Source organism: Leptopilina heterotoma, unplaced genomic scaffold (assembly GCF_015476425.1).
Source record: "Leptopilina heterotoma isolate Lh14 unplaced genomic scaffold, ASM1547642v1 Lhet_60, whole genome shotgun sequence".
In the NCBI taxonomy this organism is placed as follows: Eukaryota; Metazoa; Arthropoda; class Insecta; order Hymenoptera; family Figitidae; genus Leptopilina; species Leptopilina heterotoma.
The window spans coordinates 5512367-5529859 of NW_025111138.1; the positions used below are offsets into that span (position 1 = coordinate 5512367).

Consider the following 17493-nt stretch of genomic DNA (forward strand, 5'->3'; position numbering starts at 1 on the left):
TATCACACACAGGCAGTCAAAAATAGAGCTTTTGTAAAGGCGTGCTGACGAGCAAGCAAGCAAGCAGCAAACGCAAAGCAAAAGCCAGTATTCCGCATACATACACAGGCAAGCAGGCAAGCGAGAGAGTGATAGAGTGTGGAAGATATACCGGCTCGGGACTGACCGTCGTGGAGAGGATCGATTGTGTGGATCATGAGTTGGAGTAGACCATGCCTGAATTTGGCGTGACTGTGCGTTGAGCCACTGTGACTACCACTCTGATCATTGTGACTGCCTCCACCTCTGCTGGTCCCGGCACCAACTCCACTGCTGCATCCCGCTTCCGCTGCCGCAGGTAAACCGCTACTTCCACACGCACCAGAAACGCCACCCACACTCGTTTCGCTGCTGTTCGTTGCATTCGGATGCTGCTGAAACAACATTCACAATTACCCTCTCGTTCTTCGTCTCCAATTTATTATACTAAATCAACAATAAAATATATTTCACTTCAGAAAATATTTACAAATCAATAAAGTAAATACTTCACTTCAAAAACTGTTTCTACTAAATCAATATTAACGTATGTTTCATACATCAAAAATGTTTCTACCAAATCTGTAAAGTATGTTTCACTTTACAAAATGGACAATACTTTTTGTTCACAGGGCTCGAAGCAGTGAAAGTATTTCAAAATGCGAACTTTATGGACCAAAAATGAAAAATTATGGACCAATTTCTGACCAAAATTTAACCAGTTTGAGTCAAAGAAGAAAACATTTTACTTAAAACTATAAATTAAATTTTATCATAACTATAGTTATATGCTAAAATTTAATTTATCATAACTATAGTTATGATAAAATTTAATTTATCAGAATAAAAAACATGTTTTACAATAATGAAAAAAGGCAAATTGACAAAAATTATTATTTTATATCATAAGAATATTGTACTTCTTCAAAATTATTTTTATCATTTTCAATTCAATTATTATTTTCAAGAATTTTTAACTAAACTTCTTCTTTAAAGCAATTAATTTTCGAAAAAGTTCTCTGACAATTTTCAAATCCATTTCTTTACAATATTCAATTTTACGAATTTCAATTATTCGTAAATTCTTCAATTAAATATAGATTAGAAAATAAAAACTTCAAATAATATAAAAAAAAATTCAATTAAAGTTTTTCAAAAAAAATTAATTTCAAAATTCAATTATTTCTCAAAATTCACGCTATATTGCTTTTAATATTCAATTATTATCTTAAATTTTAACAGAAATTCATTTTTAAATCAGTTTTTATTGAAAAAGTCTACTGGAATTCAATTATTTAAATACAAAAATAAATAATTTATTCAATAATAATTGAATGTTTCTTAAAATTAAATTCTCATAAAGAATTTTATTAACAAATTTTTGAATAATTAAATTCTTTCGACGAATTCTACTAAAAATTTTTAAGAATAATAAGATTTTTCGAGAAATTTGATTAAAATTGTATTAAAAATAATTGAAATTCTGCGATGAGTTTCATTATTTGTGAAAATAATTCAATACCTATAAAAATGTTATTATTCATAAAAATAATTGAATTATTGCGAAGAAATTTATAAAAAAATTTGTAAATAATTGAATTCGTGGCAAATTTTTATTATTTATGAAAATAATTAAATTTATTTAAAACAATTGGATTCTTTTAGAAAATTTAATAAAAATATTAGATATTGAAAATAATTAAATAGTAGAGAATTTTTGAAAATAGTTAAAATTTTGCCAATTTTTAAAATTAAACCTTTTCTAAATTCAATTATTTCTATAAATTTATCCCAAACTGCTCTTAATATTCAATTCTTATGTAAAATTTTAACTAAAATTCATTTTTAAATAAATTTTTATTGAAAAATTCTACTAGAATTCAATTATTTAAATACAAAAAATAATTTATTAACTGAATCTTTCTTAAAATTGAATGCTAGTAAAGAATTTTATCAACAAATTTTTAAGTAATTAAATTCTTTCGACAAATAATAAAATTTTTAAGAATAATTAGATTTTTCGAGAAATTTGATTAAAATTGTATTAAAAACAATTAAATTCTGCTATAAGTTTCATTATTTGTGAAAATAATTAAATTCCTGTAAAAATGTTACTACTCATGAAAATAATTGAATTATTGCGAAGAAATTTATAAAAAATTTGTAAATAATTTTATTCCTGTGAAATTTTGATTGTTTATCAAAATAATTAATTTTAGTTTAAACAATTGGATTTTTTTCGAAATTATTATTTCTAAAAATTTATCCTCAAATGCTCTTAAAATTCAATTATTATGTAAAATTTCAACTAAAATTAATTTTTGAATTAATTTTTATTAGAAAATTTTAATAAAATTCAATAATTTAAATATAAAAATAAATAATTTATTAATTGAATGTTTCTTAAAATTAAATGCTCATAAAGAATTTTATCAAATAAATTTTTAAATAAGTGAATTCCCTCGATAAATTTTAACAATTTTTAAAAAACAATTATATTTTTCAAAACATTTATTTCAAAAATTGTATTAAAAATAATTGAATCCCTAAGAAGAACTTTATTATTTTTTAACATAATTAAATTTCTGCAATAATTTGTAATGTAGAAAAATAATTTATTGAATAATTGAATAATTTTTAAAATTCTAATCTCGTAAATAATTTTATGAACAAATTTTTAAATAATTGAATTCTTTAGACGAATTTTATTAAAATTTTCAAGAATAATTACATTTTTCAAGGAATTTGATTAAAATTGTATATTAAAAATAATCGAAATTCTGCAATGAGTTTTATTATTTATGAAAATAATTTAATTCCTAAAAAGCATTTTATTATTTACGAAAATAATTGAATCCCTGTAAATGTTTTATTATTTATGAAAATAATTGAATTATTGTGAAGAAATTTATAGAAAATTTGTAAATAATTAAATTCCTGTGAAATTTTTATTATTTTCTGAAAATAATTAAATGTTTGACAAGAATTTTATTAAAATTTTTGAAATAATTGAATTTCGGAGAAGAATTTTATTATTTCTAAAAATAATTGAAATTTTGAAGAAAATTTTAAAAAATTTTTGAACATAATTGAATTTCTGCGCAGAATTTTATTACTTTTTAAAATTATTGAATTTCTGCAATAATTTGTAATTTCTCTAAAATTTAATGACCCAGTTCGAGCTCTGCTTTCATTGCAGAAAATATTATTAATTTGCAAAAACTATTATTAATTCACAAAAACGATTAAGATTATTTAATTAATATTTTATATTAATTAAATATTTGAAAACAAAAGAATTTTTGTATAAAATTACAAAACTATAAGTACCTATAACTTTTTTCTGACTAATCAACTATTACTACCTAACTTATGCTATTAATATAATTGTAATTACTACTACTCTAAATAAATATTTACTTGAATCACTTTGTAAATTTCAATTAGTAAATTTTACTACATACAGGCTTCGAATCGATTTTAACGAACAAAAAAAGTTGCTTTAGTCGATTAAAAATAGAAAAAAAGTCTAAAAATTCGTTTATTTAATTTAGTGTTGTCACAAAAATTTTATTTCAAAAAAAATTTGTTTAAATAAAAAAAGTTGTTTAAATCAAAGAAATTTTCTTTGAATCAAAAACCCTCTCTTTATTGAAAACAACATTTATTTTCAGTGAAACAAAACGAGTCTAAGAAACTGATTTTTTTAAATTTAAAGTTTAAAGAAAAAAATTAATTTTATTATAAACAATTGTTTAGAGAAAAAATTTAACTGTTCTATAAATCGTTGCTTAAAAAAAATTAAAACATTTGTTAAGAGAAGAAAAATTAATTTTTTTCCTAAACATTTATTTAAAGTAAAATATAAATTTTTTTGTAAACATTTAGAGCTTTACAGAAGAAAATTAATTTTTTTTCTGTAATCATTTATTTAGAGATGAAAATAAATAATTTTCAACAATATATTTTGTATTGGGGTATGAAAAAATGTGAAATTGTAACAAGATATACAAAACTAAAAGAAGGAAGTTTCTAAAGTCCGATTTTTCGTTTTTTAAATTTTCTTTTTGTAAAGAAAGAATCATTACTATTTACCAGCGCCCTTGGCGGTTTTGCGCCTCTTTTGTCTCTTTCTCAGCTCTTAGTGTCGTATCTAGTCCATTTGTACATTGCCGGAGATTCGCAAAAGTATAATGTCACCTCTTTAGTGAGACAGTTTTCAGATAAATAAAAAAAGGACTTGTAAAAACTTGATCATTTTTTTTTTTTTTTTTTTTGACTCTCATAAAAGAATTTTTGTATTTTATTATCGGAAATCGACGGACAGCAAACAAATAAAACAAAAGAAAAAATAAAAATAAAGAAAAATACGAAAAGAAACAAAAAAAAAATCAACAAAAAAGTGAAAAGAATAAATAGAAAATTTTTTTTTTAAGTAAGCGATAAACAATTAAATTGCATTAATTAAAAAAAATGAAATTTCCAAAATTTCTTCTCAAAAGAAAAACGTTTCTATACTTCTTTTTTCCCCTCTTACACAAACATTATCAACAATAAAAAATGAAATAAAAAACAGTATAAAAGTAACCAGGAATAAATTTAGTAATGCACATGTTAAATTCATTTTATGATAATTGAAAAAGTATTTTTAATTTTAATTTGAATAATTCACACAAAGAGAGAGTGAGAGAGTCAGTGAATGAAACTTTCGCGCATCTAATTATTTAAAGTTTTGTTTTATAAAATAAATGAAGCAGTTTGTTGATACAAACAATTAACTTCTTTGACATATTACAGAAAACAAAAAAAAAAAGAAAAATTAATGTTATAAGTAGTTTTAAATTACAGCTTTTTAAAAAGAAAAGAAAGAAAAGAAAAATGAAAAGTAGGAAAAAATTATATTGTGTCAATAAACTTTGAAAATTATTTGAAAGTTAAAATATTCTAATAACGAGGGAGATGCTCGAAACTGTTATAAAAGGGTTAGTGAACTTTCTAATTAGCAAGGAGCTTGTTGACTTCTGAGAAAGTCCTAAACACGAGGCAACAATGAAGCTTCCATTTAACACACTTTATTCAATGTCGAAACTTATTTATTATTTTAAACAAAGAAAAATTCGATTTTTTATTGACACCCACATTTTATTGATTTAGTTACAATTATTTTTTTCTGTCTCAATTTTTTTATTTTTTTTCCCTTTTTTCAATTTACTTCCTTCTTTTTCATTTTCTTCTTTTATTTTATTTTTATTGTTTATTATATTATTTTGTTTTATTATTACTTTCTTTCTATTATTCTTTTCTTTTATTATTATTTTATTTTTTTATTACCTCATTTTTATTACTTATTCTATTTTATTAATATTTTTTTTCTTTCAATTTGTTTCTATAGTTAATAGTTATTGTCAAAAAAATGTTTTATTTATTATTAGAAATTATTATTTATTAATATTAATTTTATTATTATTTGTTTATTAAATTTTTTTATGTTTTAAATACTCAATTTTTATTAAGAATAGAAAAATTTATATTATAATATATAAAAATTAAAATAAAAAATATACCTATATAAATTTCCAAAAGCAAAAATCACTGTCTGACATAAATTGCTTCTGCACTACTGATTCTAGGAAATTGTTACTCATCTCTCTCAGTCTGACTTAAACTGACTTCTACTACTGCGTTTAAGAGCTGCCATTATATATTTCTATTAGTCTCACACCTAAATCGATTTGTAAACTACCGAATTTATGACGTAATAACTTTTAATGTCACGATATTTATAAACATTAATTTACAAATTACTATTCCCCTCCTAACATTATACAAAATTTCTCATTTAAATTAAATTCCTCCAAAAATAGAAAATATAATTTAAAACATGAATGAAATAAAAAAAAATTCATGACTGGCGATAAAAATAAGAATAATATCAAGAAAACAATTAAAAAAAATACAAAAAATAACAAAACAAAAGAATATAAAAACAGAATAAACAAAAGAATAAAAATACAGAAAAAATAAAGAAACAAAATAAAGAAAATAAGGAAAATAAATAAAATATACAAAATAAATAAATAAAATAAATTAAAAATACAAAATAAACAAAGAACAAAAAATAATAAGAAAACAAAGAAGAATAAAAAAAACAAAAGAAATAAAGAAACAAAAAAACAAAAAATTAAAAAAACTATAAATTTGAATTAGTAAAAATGTTTACTCTAATTCAAATTTAGAGAGATAACAATAAAATAACAAAATATAAAAATAAAACAATAAAAACTAATAGTAAAATAAAAAAAGAAATACTTCGGTGAAAATGTTTTAAAAATAAAATTTTATCATCAATTTGTTTCGATTTTGCTGACTGACTTTATTTATATATTACTATATATATTGCATATATTCTTGTTTATTCTTATTCGAAATCTTAATAATTTGATAACGTCAGGCCAAAGGTTTTAAGCGAAAAATATATTCTGGGTCGAGTGTCAGAAGTGCAGACGTCGTCACAAGCAATTCCTATAAGTCCGTGAGCTTCTGACGATCCTTGTCGCAAAACTGGCAAAAGTTTCAAACCTCATACTATTAAGTACAAAGAAATTGAGAGATATATTGAATATATATATATATATAAACTTTTACTCAATATCAAATCAAATATTCATAAATTCAAAATGTGTAAAAGCATTTTTCCCTTCTATAACTATATATTCTCAATCCTTTCTTTACAAATAATAGCAATTGTAATAGTAAAAAATAAATAAGAAAAATAATAACAATAAAAAAATATAAAAATAAGATCAACAATAGCAAGAACAATAATAATAATAAAAATAATATAGTAGTAAAATAATACATTGAAACAAAAAATTTATTTGATCAGGGCTCGAAGCAGTGAAAATATTTTAAAATACTGACTTTACGGACCAAAAATTAAAAATTACGGACCAGTTACGGACCAACTGACAAAAATAGAATCAGGCCAAATCAAATAAGAGAACATTTTATTTAAAACTGAAAATTCAATTTTTCATAACTATAAAACATGAAGAAATCCATAACTCCGAGTCTTCGACTCGATAAGTCATCGATTTCTTCATGTTTTATAATAATTAATAATAATTATTAATAAAAATAATTTATAATAATTATAATATTAAAAAAACTCAATTAAACTTTTTCGAAAAAAAAATTAAATACAACCTACAATTATTTTTTAAAATTCACACTATATTGCTTTTAATATTCAATTATTATCTAAAATTTTAGCTGAAATTCAGTTTTATGAAATGAAAATCAATTTTTATTTGAAAATTCTACTAGAATTCAATTATTTAAATACAAATAAAATGCAAATAAATAATTTATTGAATAATTGAACGTTTCTTAAAATTCAATTCCCATAAAAAATCGTTATCAACAAATTTTAATAAAATTCTTGGCATAAATTAAAAAGAAAAAAATTCTTAGCAGATCTTCAATTACTTTCAGAAATTGTAATAAAATTTTTCGCAAGAATTTAAATATTTTCGTGAAATAATAAAAATCTTTGCAGAGATTCAATTATTTTCAAAATTCTTAATAAAACACCTTCGCAAGAATTCAATTATTTTCAAAAATATCAGAATTTTAGCAGAAATTCAAACATTTTAAAAGTTTTGATAAAACTTTCTTGGTAGAAATACAATTATTTTTAAGACAATTTAAAAAAAATGTCTCGATAAAATTCAATTATTTTTAAAATTTTAATGAAATTCTTCGAAAGAATTCAATTATATTATAATCTAAGATTCTAACTGAAATCTATTTTTAAATCAATGTTTATGAGAAAATTCTACCAGAATTCAATTATTTAAATACAAAAATAAATAATTTATTGAATAATTGAATGTTTCTTGGAATTCAATTCCTATTAAAAATTTTATCAACAAATTTTTAAATAATTGAATTCCTAAAAAGAATTTTATTGCTTTTGAAATTAATTGAAATTTTTTAATGAATTTTATTAAAATTTTTGAAAATAATTAAATTTTGTCGAAGAATTTTGCTATTTATTTATAAAAATAATTGAGATGTTGACCATTTTTTATAGATCATTTGAAAATAATTGAATTTCGGAGAAGAATTTTAATATATCTAAAGATAATTGAAATTTTGCCGAGAATTGTTAAAATTTTTTAGATAATTGAATTTCTGCGAAGAATTTTATTATTTTTGAAAGTAATTGAAATTTTGCAATGGATTTTACAATGGATTAAAATTTTTGAAAATAATGGAATTCGTGTGATAAATATTATTCATTATGAAAATAATTGAAATTTTTTAATGAATTTTATTAAAATTTTTGAAAATAATTGAATTTTGTCGAAGAATTTTGCTATTTATTTATAAATATAATTGAAATGTTGACAATGTTTTTTAGATTTTTTGAAAATAATTGAATTTCGGAGAAGAATTTTAATATTTCTAAAGATAATTGAAATTTTGACGAGAATTTAAAAAAATTTTTGAACATAATTGAATTTTTGCGAAGAATTTTATTACTTTTAAAAATAATTGACTTTCAACAATTATTTGTAATTTCTCTAAAATTCTCAAAATTATATCGTACAATTTACGAACTTTTCATCCTTTTTTAATTTACGGACCTTTTTTTCAAAAAAACGGACTTATAATAATAATTTCAGTATTTGAAGCAAATAAAATTTAATTGACTCAAAAATTGATCCAAGTAAATATTTAATTGATAATATAATAGTCAAGTAATCGGTTATTTGAATCAAATAATTATTTTTTCAGTATAACAATAATAAAAATTAGATTTAATTTTTAAATAAAATGTATTGGGAGATTAAATCTAATTTTTCCATTTATAAATTTTATTTTCCCTGTAAATATTCTAAACGAATTTCGATATCCACCATCTAAAAATAAAATTCCCACTATAATGAAATTAACACCTTTCTCTATATCGAATCAGTTAAAATAATTTTTTAACCAAAAAAATTTAATTTGTTCCGCATGTATAAAGTCAGATAGCATGTGAGATACAATTAGAATTAGATTGTTCGTTGTCAACATGAATTTTACGAGAGCTATCAGATGAAAAAGTAGAAGAAGAAGTGGAAAAAAAATCTAAAGCCTGAAGCTACTAACGAGCATAGTACTCGTGTGTGAAACCGAGCGCAGGTAAGCCGCTTACCTCAACCCTTACACACAATATTTTAACCTTTCCTTTTTCACATATATTTTATACTCTTAAGCGACGCTTTGACTATAAAATATTTCTCATCAATTAAGTTTTAGCCTCTTCATGTGAATAACTATTATGTAAAAAAATATTTTTAAAACAAACTGTATTTAAAAGTAACCATGAAATATAAATTTCATGGTTACTTTTTACAAATATCTGTACAACGTTTGTCATTATTTTATATTATTTTTATAATACGATTCATATTATATAACATAAAATATTGTTATATTTTTGTAAATAAATTTATATACAAATATATAAATTATATATTTATATACAAATATATAAATTTTATATATTTATATACAAATATATAAATTATATATCTACATACAAATATATAAATTATATATTTACATACAAATATATTTAAAATAAACTAAAAAAGAATTTATTTGATTCAAATAACAGATTACAAGTTATCAAAGAAATATTTACTTGAATCAAATAATGTTCATTGAGTAAATTTTATTTTTTATCAATATTAGCCAATTAGTCAATATTAAATTTAATTAAATTTTATTTGAAACAATAATTTCAGTATTTCAAGCAAATACACTGAAAAAAGAATTCATTTATTTCAAATAACTAATTACTTGTCTATTATCAAATAAATATTTACTTGAATCAATTAATTTTTAGTTAAGTCAATTAAATTGTATTTGAACCAAAGATTTCAGTATTTGAAGAAAATAAAATTTAATTGACTCAACTAAAAATTGATTCAAGTAAATATTTACTTGAATCAAATAAATACTTATTTGATAATAGACAATTAATTTAAATATTTAAACTTAAATAAAAATTAATTGATTCAAGTGAATATTTATTTGATAATAATAGACAGGTAAACAATTATTTAAATCAAATAAATTTTTTTCAGTGTAAATGTCACAAAAATTTGTTACTTATTTAGATATTATATTTTATATTTTTATTTTATATTATTATTATAATTACTATTGTGATAAATATATTATTTATTTATATAGGGTGTAAATAAATTATAATTATTAAACTACATTTTGAATATAACATTAGGTGTATAATTAATTATATTACATATAATGTTTTAATTAATAATATTAATATTATTTATACACTATTTTTTATTTAACTATTATCAACGCCTTTATTCAAAAATATACGACGATAATAATAATAATAATAATAATGATAAGTAAATAAAATGAGCTTTAATCACTTATACTAAACCGCTTTAATATACTATTCTAGTAATGTAAAATTTATTATACTGCATGACAATAAAATGATAACGATGACCACAAACTTTTTATTACTCGAATAGTAAATAAATATAGAAAAACCTCTTGTATTGAAAATATAAAAAAAAAATACAAAATTCCACTGGAAAATTGCCAAGGCTGAAGATTGGCTAAATATCGAAACAACTATTATCGCCAATATTGGCCCAACACTGCGAAACGATTTTTTAAATATTTCCAAGAAACTTTTACCCAAATTTTTTATCATAAAAAGGGCAGACTTCGCACTCGATAATTTATTTTTAAAAAAGTTGCAAAAAGTAGCTTTCAAAATAAAAAAAGTAGTAAAAAAAGTAGCTATCGAGAAATTAAACTTAAATATTTATAAAAATAATTTTAAAATTCTTGCGAAGAATTTTATAAAAATTTTTAAATAATTGATTTCTTTCGACTAATTTTATACTTGAATTTTTCAAAAAATTTTATTAAAATGCCTCAAAATAATTGAATTTTCGGGAATAATTTTGTTATTTATCAATACAATTGAATTCTTTCGAATAATAATTTATATAAATAATTGAATTCTTGGGAAGAATTTTATTAAAATCTTAAAGAATAATTGAATTAATTCAAAAAAATTTTATTGAAATATTTGAAAATAATTGAATTCCTGTGAAAAATTCTAATATTTTTGTAAATAATTGATTTTTTCGAGGAGTTGAAATTAAATTTTTAAGAGGTAAATTTTTTTAACGTACATTTTTCAAGCAATTCCTGTAAAATTGTATTAAAAATAATTGAAATCCTACTATGAATTTTATTATTTATGAAAATAATTGAATTTTTCGATTAATTAATTTAAAATAGTATTAAAAATAATTAAAATTCTTCTATGAGTTTTATTATTTATAAAAATAATTGAATTCTTGTTTAGAATTTTATCAAAAACTTTTTTAAAAAATTGAATTTCCATGAAAAATATTATTATAGTGAAAGTAATTGAATTATTGTAAAGAATTGTATAAAAATTATGTTAAATTAATTTTTTCGAAATTTTTTTGATAATACTATTCTAAATTAATTGAATTTCTGTGGAAATTTTATTATTTATGAAAATCATTGAATTTTGAGTGAATTTTATCAATTTTTTTTAAATAATTGAATTCTTTTGCGAAATTTCATGAAAATTCTAGATATTAAAAATAATTGAATTTCGAATATTTTTTGAAAATAATTTAATCGTTTTAAAGAATTTGATATACTTAGAAAAACTGCGTACTAATTTATTAGTAAAATTTACTACTTCAAAAGCAAACATATAATAAACAAAAAAAATTATTTTTTACAAACTAAATTTTGTCAACCCATTTCTTACGATAAATTAAAAAAAAAAGTCTCTTTACTATCTAAACCAACAGAAATCTCAACTAAAATGTTTTCTTAATATTTTTCTCTCTACACTCAAGAGAAAAAAAAAACATCAAACATTTTTTTGAGCCGAAATTAATTAAGCTAAGAAGTATTTTTTTTATATACCTCCTCCTTATATATATAAATACAGTATACATTTAAAATTGAAGAGATTGCTGTCATGTTTTTTTCGGCAGTAGATTGAATGTTACTTGGGGAAAAAAAAAGAAAAATTGAAAGATAAAAAAGAAGAAAAATAAAAAATTCCCTCGAAATTATAAACCGAGTATAGAGAGTGGATATACTGACTTTGAGTCAAAGATATAAGCACGATTTAAAGTAAACCCCAGGAAGCAATTTGTATAATTAAAACCGTACAACGTCGAATCACGTCGAATTATGACAAAGAGCTTTTACACTTGTATGAACTCGCGGTTATTCATATAGTGCCACGTTCAAGGAAACAATTTTTAAAAACCTTGGCTAAAATAATTGCAAAAAAAAAAAAAAAGAAAATAAATAAAAATTATATGAATCACAAATTTTATATATATTTGTGTGAAAAAAATTCCAATTTACAAAATTTGTTTGATAAAAGCAATTTTTTTTATAGAATCGATATAAATGGGTTAATAGGCAAATTGTTGAAATACACGATCGCAGTGGGTTGATATATTTTTTTTGTAAATTCAAGATAAAAAAAAATTTGTTAATCTAATTTCTTTTTTTGTAAAAATGAACATTAATTTCTCATTAGAAATTAATCGATATAATCAATAAAATTTAATGGTTTGAGAAAATATAGTATCACATATTTATTCACTATTATTGCAGGTTTAATAAAGAAAATGTCTAATGCAATAGTGAAATCGCATATGTTACGAATAGTCTATAATTACGGGCACTAATTAAATACTTCGGTAATACACATTTCATTAAAAGTAACGCGAAATCAATAAACATTTTCATTTTGAGTATTAATTCAATTTCTCTGATATATGATAATAAAAAATGCCTACCATATAATTATTTTCAAAATTTATTCAAATTTATTTATATATATATATATATATATATATATATATATATAAGTATTTATATTTATTTACTTCTATTTATTTATTTCTATTTATTTATATTTATTTTTTAAATTTATTCATATTTATTTCTTTATTTCTATTTATTTATTTATATTTATTTATTACTTATTCTTTATTTACTTATTACATATTTATTTATTATTTATAAACATTGTTCTATTATTCATATAAAATTTATTTATACTTTATTTTCATGTTATTTTCAAATTTTTACTTTTGAAACATTTTCTATTTTACCAAGTGAAAAATTTGACCTAAATTTCCCTTCAGTGCAATTTTTATTCTATTCTCTATTTTCATTTTGAAATTTCATTTTTCAAAAATTTTCAAACAATTCAAAATTTAAAAAAGTTTCTTTGCCTAAATTTTACCTCAGATAATGTCTATTAAACCAAATAAAACTTTCACCTTTTCGTTTTATTATAACTTTTAGTTTTTTTTTCTTCTATGAAATATATTTTCTCAAAATAATTTAGAACAATTTCGAAATTATTCAAAAATCAAAAGGAAAATATTAAAATTCAATTAATTAGATTAATTTTATTGAAATAAAAAGGATTAATTAAAAAAAATATTCACTCAACTAATAAATAAATACGACAAATAAAATATAATTCTGAATAAATTAAATAATAAATTCCTTTTCTTTAATTTGAATAAAAAAAAAATTTTGCCATCACTTTTATATGTAGAAAAATAAATAAATTTTTATATAGAAAATAAAATAAAAGAAAATTAAAAAAAGAAATTAGAATTGTTCCTACAGATTCAAAATTTCATGAAAAATTTGCAAAGAAGATACAAAAAAAAAATTTCCCAACAAAAAATCCAAATGAACATTTTTCTTCAATTTTCTTTTTTTTTTAAATTCTTTTCTACATTCATAAGTCAAGCATGCGTGATGAGATCCACTTTTCTTGTTCTGATGACGTCAAAAACATGTATATATATTTACTCTTTACGTATATATGATGAGTTTAGATTGTTTTCACGAAGCTTTTATGCGAATATTTAAACTTCCTTCTATAAATAAATGCGTTGTTCTACATAGCGTTTACTTCAATTAATCGCGAGCGGAAATATTACCATTCAACTTTTTTTTTTCCTTTTTTTCACGTAATATAGTCAACTTCATGTGTAATCATAAGAGAAACATGAATAACGATTTGACCTTAAGTTTACGTTTCGAAATTTTTCCAATCCATGCATCACATCAATCTTTTATCTCGTTTTTAGCAAACAAAAAAAAAAAAGGTGAACAATTTTTTTCAAAAAAAAAAAAAAATAAATAAAGAAAAAATGAAATTGGTTCGAAAGAATGTCTATATTGATTATTCATGAATTTTCAATTGTTGCAACACGTTTATCGCAATTTTTCATTTCTGTGACACTGCATAATAATTTTTCTTTCGTTACATATACTGGTTTGAAAAAACAATTTTCAATACAAAAAGGAGAAACGTTACAAAATATTTTCTATTAATAAATAATAGTCTATTGTTTTTGAAAATAAATTGTAAAAACAAAAATCAACAAAATCAAAAAATAATTTTTTATTATTTTAATTTTTAAATAAATTTTTATTTTAATTATTTCATAAATTCTTTAAAGTTCTATTATTTGATTCAAGTAAATATTTAATTGATGTCAAGCAATATCGGATATTTGAATGTAAAATAAATTTTTTTATTTTTACAAATTAATTGTTTATTTACAAATTAATTGTCAAACTTTTGCCATGAAAATTTGAGCTGTAAAACAGAATAATCTCGATTATTATTAAGTAATTTTTTTTACTCAAAAAAAATTTCGAAGTCAATCGAAAAGCATTATGCAAAAAAAAACCAATTGAATAGTCATTATTTAAGCAAAAAAAAAAAAAAGTAAAAAAAATTTTTTTGTGTCTTTATCGTTGTTGGCAATATTTCAAAAGTACTCTGTTAGTAAAATGTAACAAGTATGCCGAGAGGGATTCGTTCAAGTCTCTTTTCCTCACATCCGAACAATGGACCAGTTATACTCGATTCTTGGTGACATCTTTTGCGCCAGGTTGCCGAATCAAGGCCACCTTAAGGACGGCCTTGCTCTCTATTTTATTCAACTTTTTTAAAACTCATCGCAAAAAAAACGTCGATTCCGCAAATTTACGTTGAATTTTTTTTTTATTTTTGCTGAACTCGCAACTCTATGGAAAAACTGACTTTTCAATAAAATACCTACTGATTTGTCATTAAGGATAGAAGAATAAAATAATAAAAAAAAGGAGAGAAAATAAACGTACCTTTACAATATACAGTAATTTATGTGTTTTCCTTTCAATTTATCAATTTTTCTTTCCTTTATTTATATACGATAACGCGCCCACAGAATTCTCCCCTCATAATCACTAAAATATATTGCGTATGAAATTAAGGAGCAATCTATATGAACTTTACCAATAAATATAAATTGATAAAGAAAATTATTAAATATATGGTTTTAATTAATTATTTATTAATTAATTAATTATTATACACTAACGATTATTATTTCATTAAATGTTATATATTAATTTAATTCATTATTTTTTCATTAATTTTTATTTATTAATTATTAATTCATTATTATTTCATTATTTTTTATTTATTAATATTATTAATTTATTTTATTCATTTATTTATTTATTAATTATCAATTCATTTCATTAACTTTTATTTATTAATTATTTAATTACTAATTTTATTAATTGTTTATACTTAATAAATAAGTTTCACAATATTAAAAAAAATAGGTAGAAAATAAATAAATAAAAAAATTATAAAGGAATAATTAATTTAACACTTAATAATTAATATAAATAAATTCATAAAGAATTAATAAAATCAGAAAAAAATTTCCCTAAATTTATCGGTTTTTTTTAATTCCTTTTTTCTTGTTTCAATATAGAAAAATGATAAAAAAAAATATACAGGCTTTAATTTTACTTAATAATTTTTACAATAAAAGAAATCATTTAATTATAATTGATAATTTAAACTTTCAACAATTTTTTCTTCTTTTAAAAGCAAAGCAATAACACCCTGTTCTTTATATGTTCAAACACTTGAGCGCAGTGTTAACCAAACTGTTGGACAAAAACGTTTGAGTATCTTTCCGCCTACTCTTTGGAGAGCGCTTTCGTCTATCACAGAAGGACAAAAAGGAATAATGTCCTATCTCAATTACAAACGGAAGTAGAAACTCTTCCCACTGAACTAGTTTTATTTCATTTCAAAGAAAAAAAATCAAATCGAATTCAATATATATATTTTTCAAATTAATTTTGATAATTTATAAGAAAAATAGTCAAAGTAATAATTTAAATTATTAAAATATAAATAAAAATATTCTCACGAAATTCAAACTAAATGAAACTAAAATAAAATATAAAATACAAAAGTAACTAAATATAAAATAATAGAAAAAATAACTAAATACGAAATAATAAAAAAATAACTAAACATAAAATAATAAAAAAATAACTAATTATAAAATAATACAATAATAACCAAATACAAAAATAAAAAAAAAACTAATATTAAGTAAAAATATTATGCCAATCGTGTATTTCTCCCACTGGAATATAAAAAAATAATTTTTTTTCACCTTCAACTCATCTCTTTGTTTTCCTATCTTCTCCAACTTTTCATTGTAAATATTTAAATAGAAAAAAAAACTCTATTATATAAAGACTTATTAAAATTCTAAACATATTGTGAGACAGGAAATTGAATAACAAGAAAAGTCGTGAATTACAAATATTTTCCCTCACGATATATCTGCAATATTGACTAAAATAATATTTATATTCGTAAATAGATATCTTTTGTTCCAATGCACCAATTTTTTCCAAATTTCAAATATACAATTAACTATTATACTATATAATTATATAGGTAGTATAAAACATGACAATATAAAAAAAAAGAAAAATATTCCTAAACTTGTAAAAACAGACGAATCACAATTTTTCTAAGGATATCAATTATAAAACCTATAAAATTTGTTTATTGCTAAAAAAATTATTCTAATATTTTAGAAAAATTTCTGATATTAATAAATTCGTGCAACATTCAGACAATATAGTAATAACCCTATAAATTTTCAAATTGATTTTCCTATAAATAATTAATTGTTAATAGAATTAAAATTATTTTCCTTTATTCATACATTGATAAAATCGAAATACTGTATGGAGAATGCAAAAAGCATAATATATGAAGAATAGTAAACAATAATTGCGAGCAAAAAAAAAAGCAATGATATAAGCATACAAATTGTTTATTCCATAAATTATTGTCTTCTTGGTAACAAGTTTTATCTGTGATAGACAAAGTTTTTCCAAATGGTGATGAAAACCAAATTTTTAATATTATCCTTACTATTTTGTTATTGGAAATAATTTTCCTTTATAAAAAAAAATTTTTTAATATAAGTGTCCACATTCACAAACATTTTTTCT

The 17493-nt window shown here is 20.6% G+C and overlaps 1 protein-coding gene across 5 annotated transcripts in view; it reads right to left on the minus strand.

The window, feature by feature from the left end:
- The window catches only part of LOC122509394 (sodium/potassium/calcium exchanger Nckx30C), a 134509-nt gene that overhangs the window by 94165 nt on the left and 22851 nt on the right, over positions 1-17493 (minus strand). For 2 of the 5 annotated variants that reach the window (XM_043623424.1, XM_043623422.1), the window contains one exon: positions 152-410. In XM_043623424.1, the coding sequence (XP_043479359.1) occupies positions 152-410 (259 nt within the window). Of the gene's footprint in view, positions 1-151; positions 414-17493 lie in introns of all 5 variants that reach the window. The other 3 variants (XM_043623425.1, XM_043623423.1, XM_043623421.1) reach the window with 3 other exon arrangements.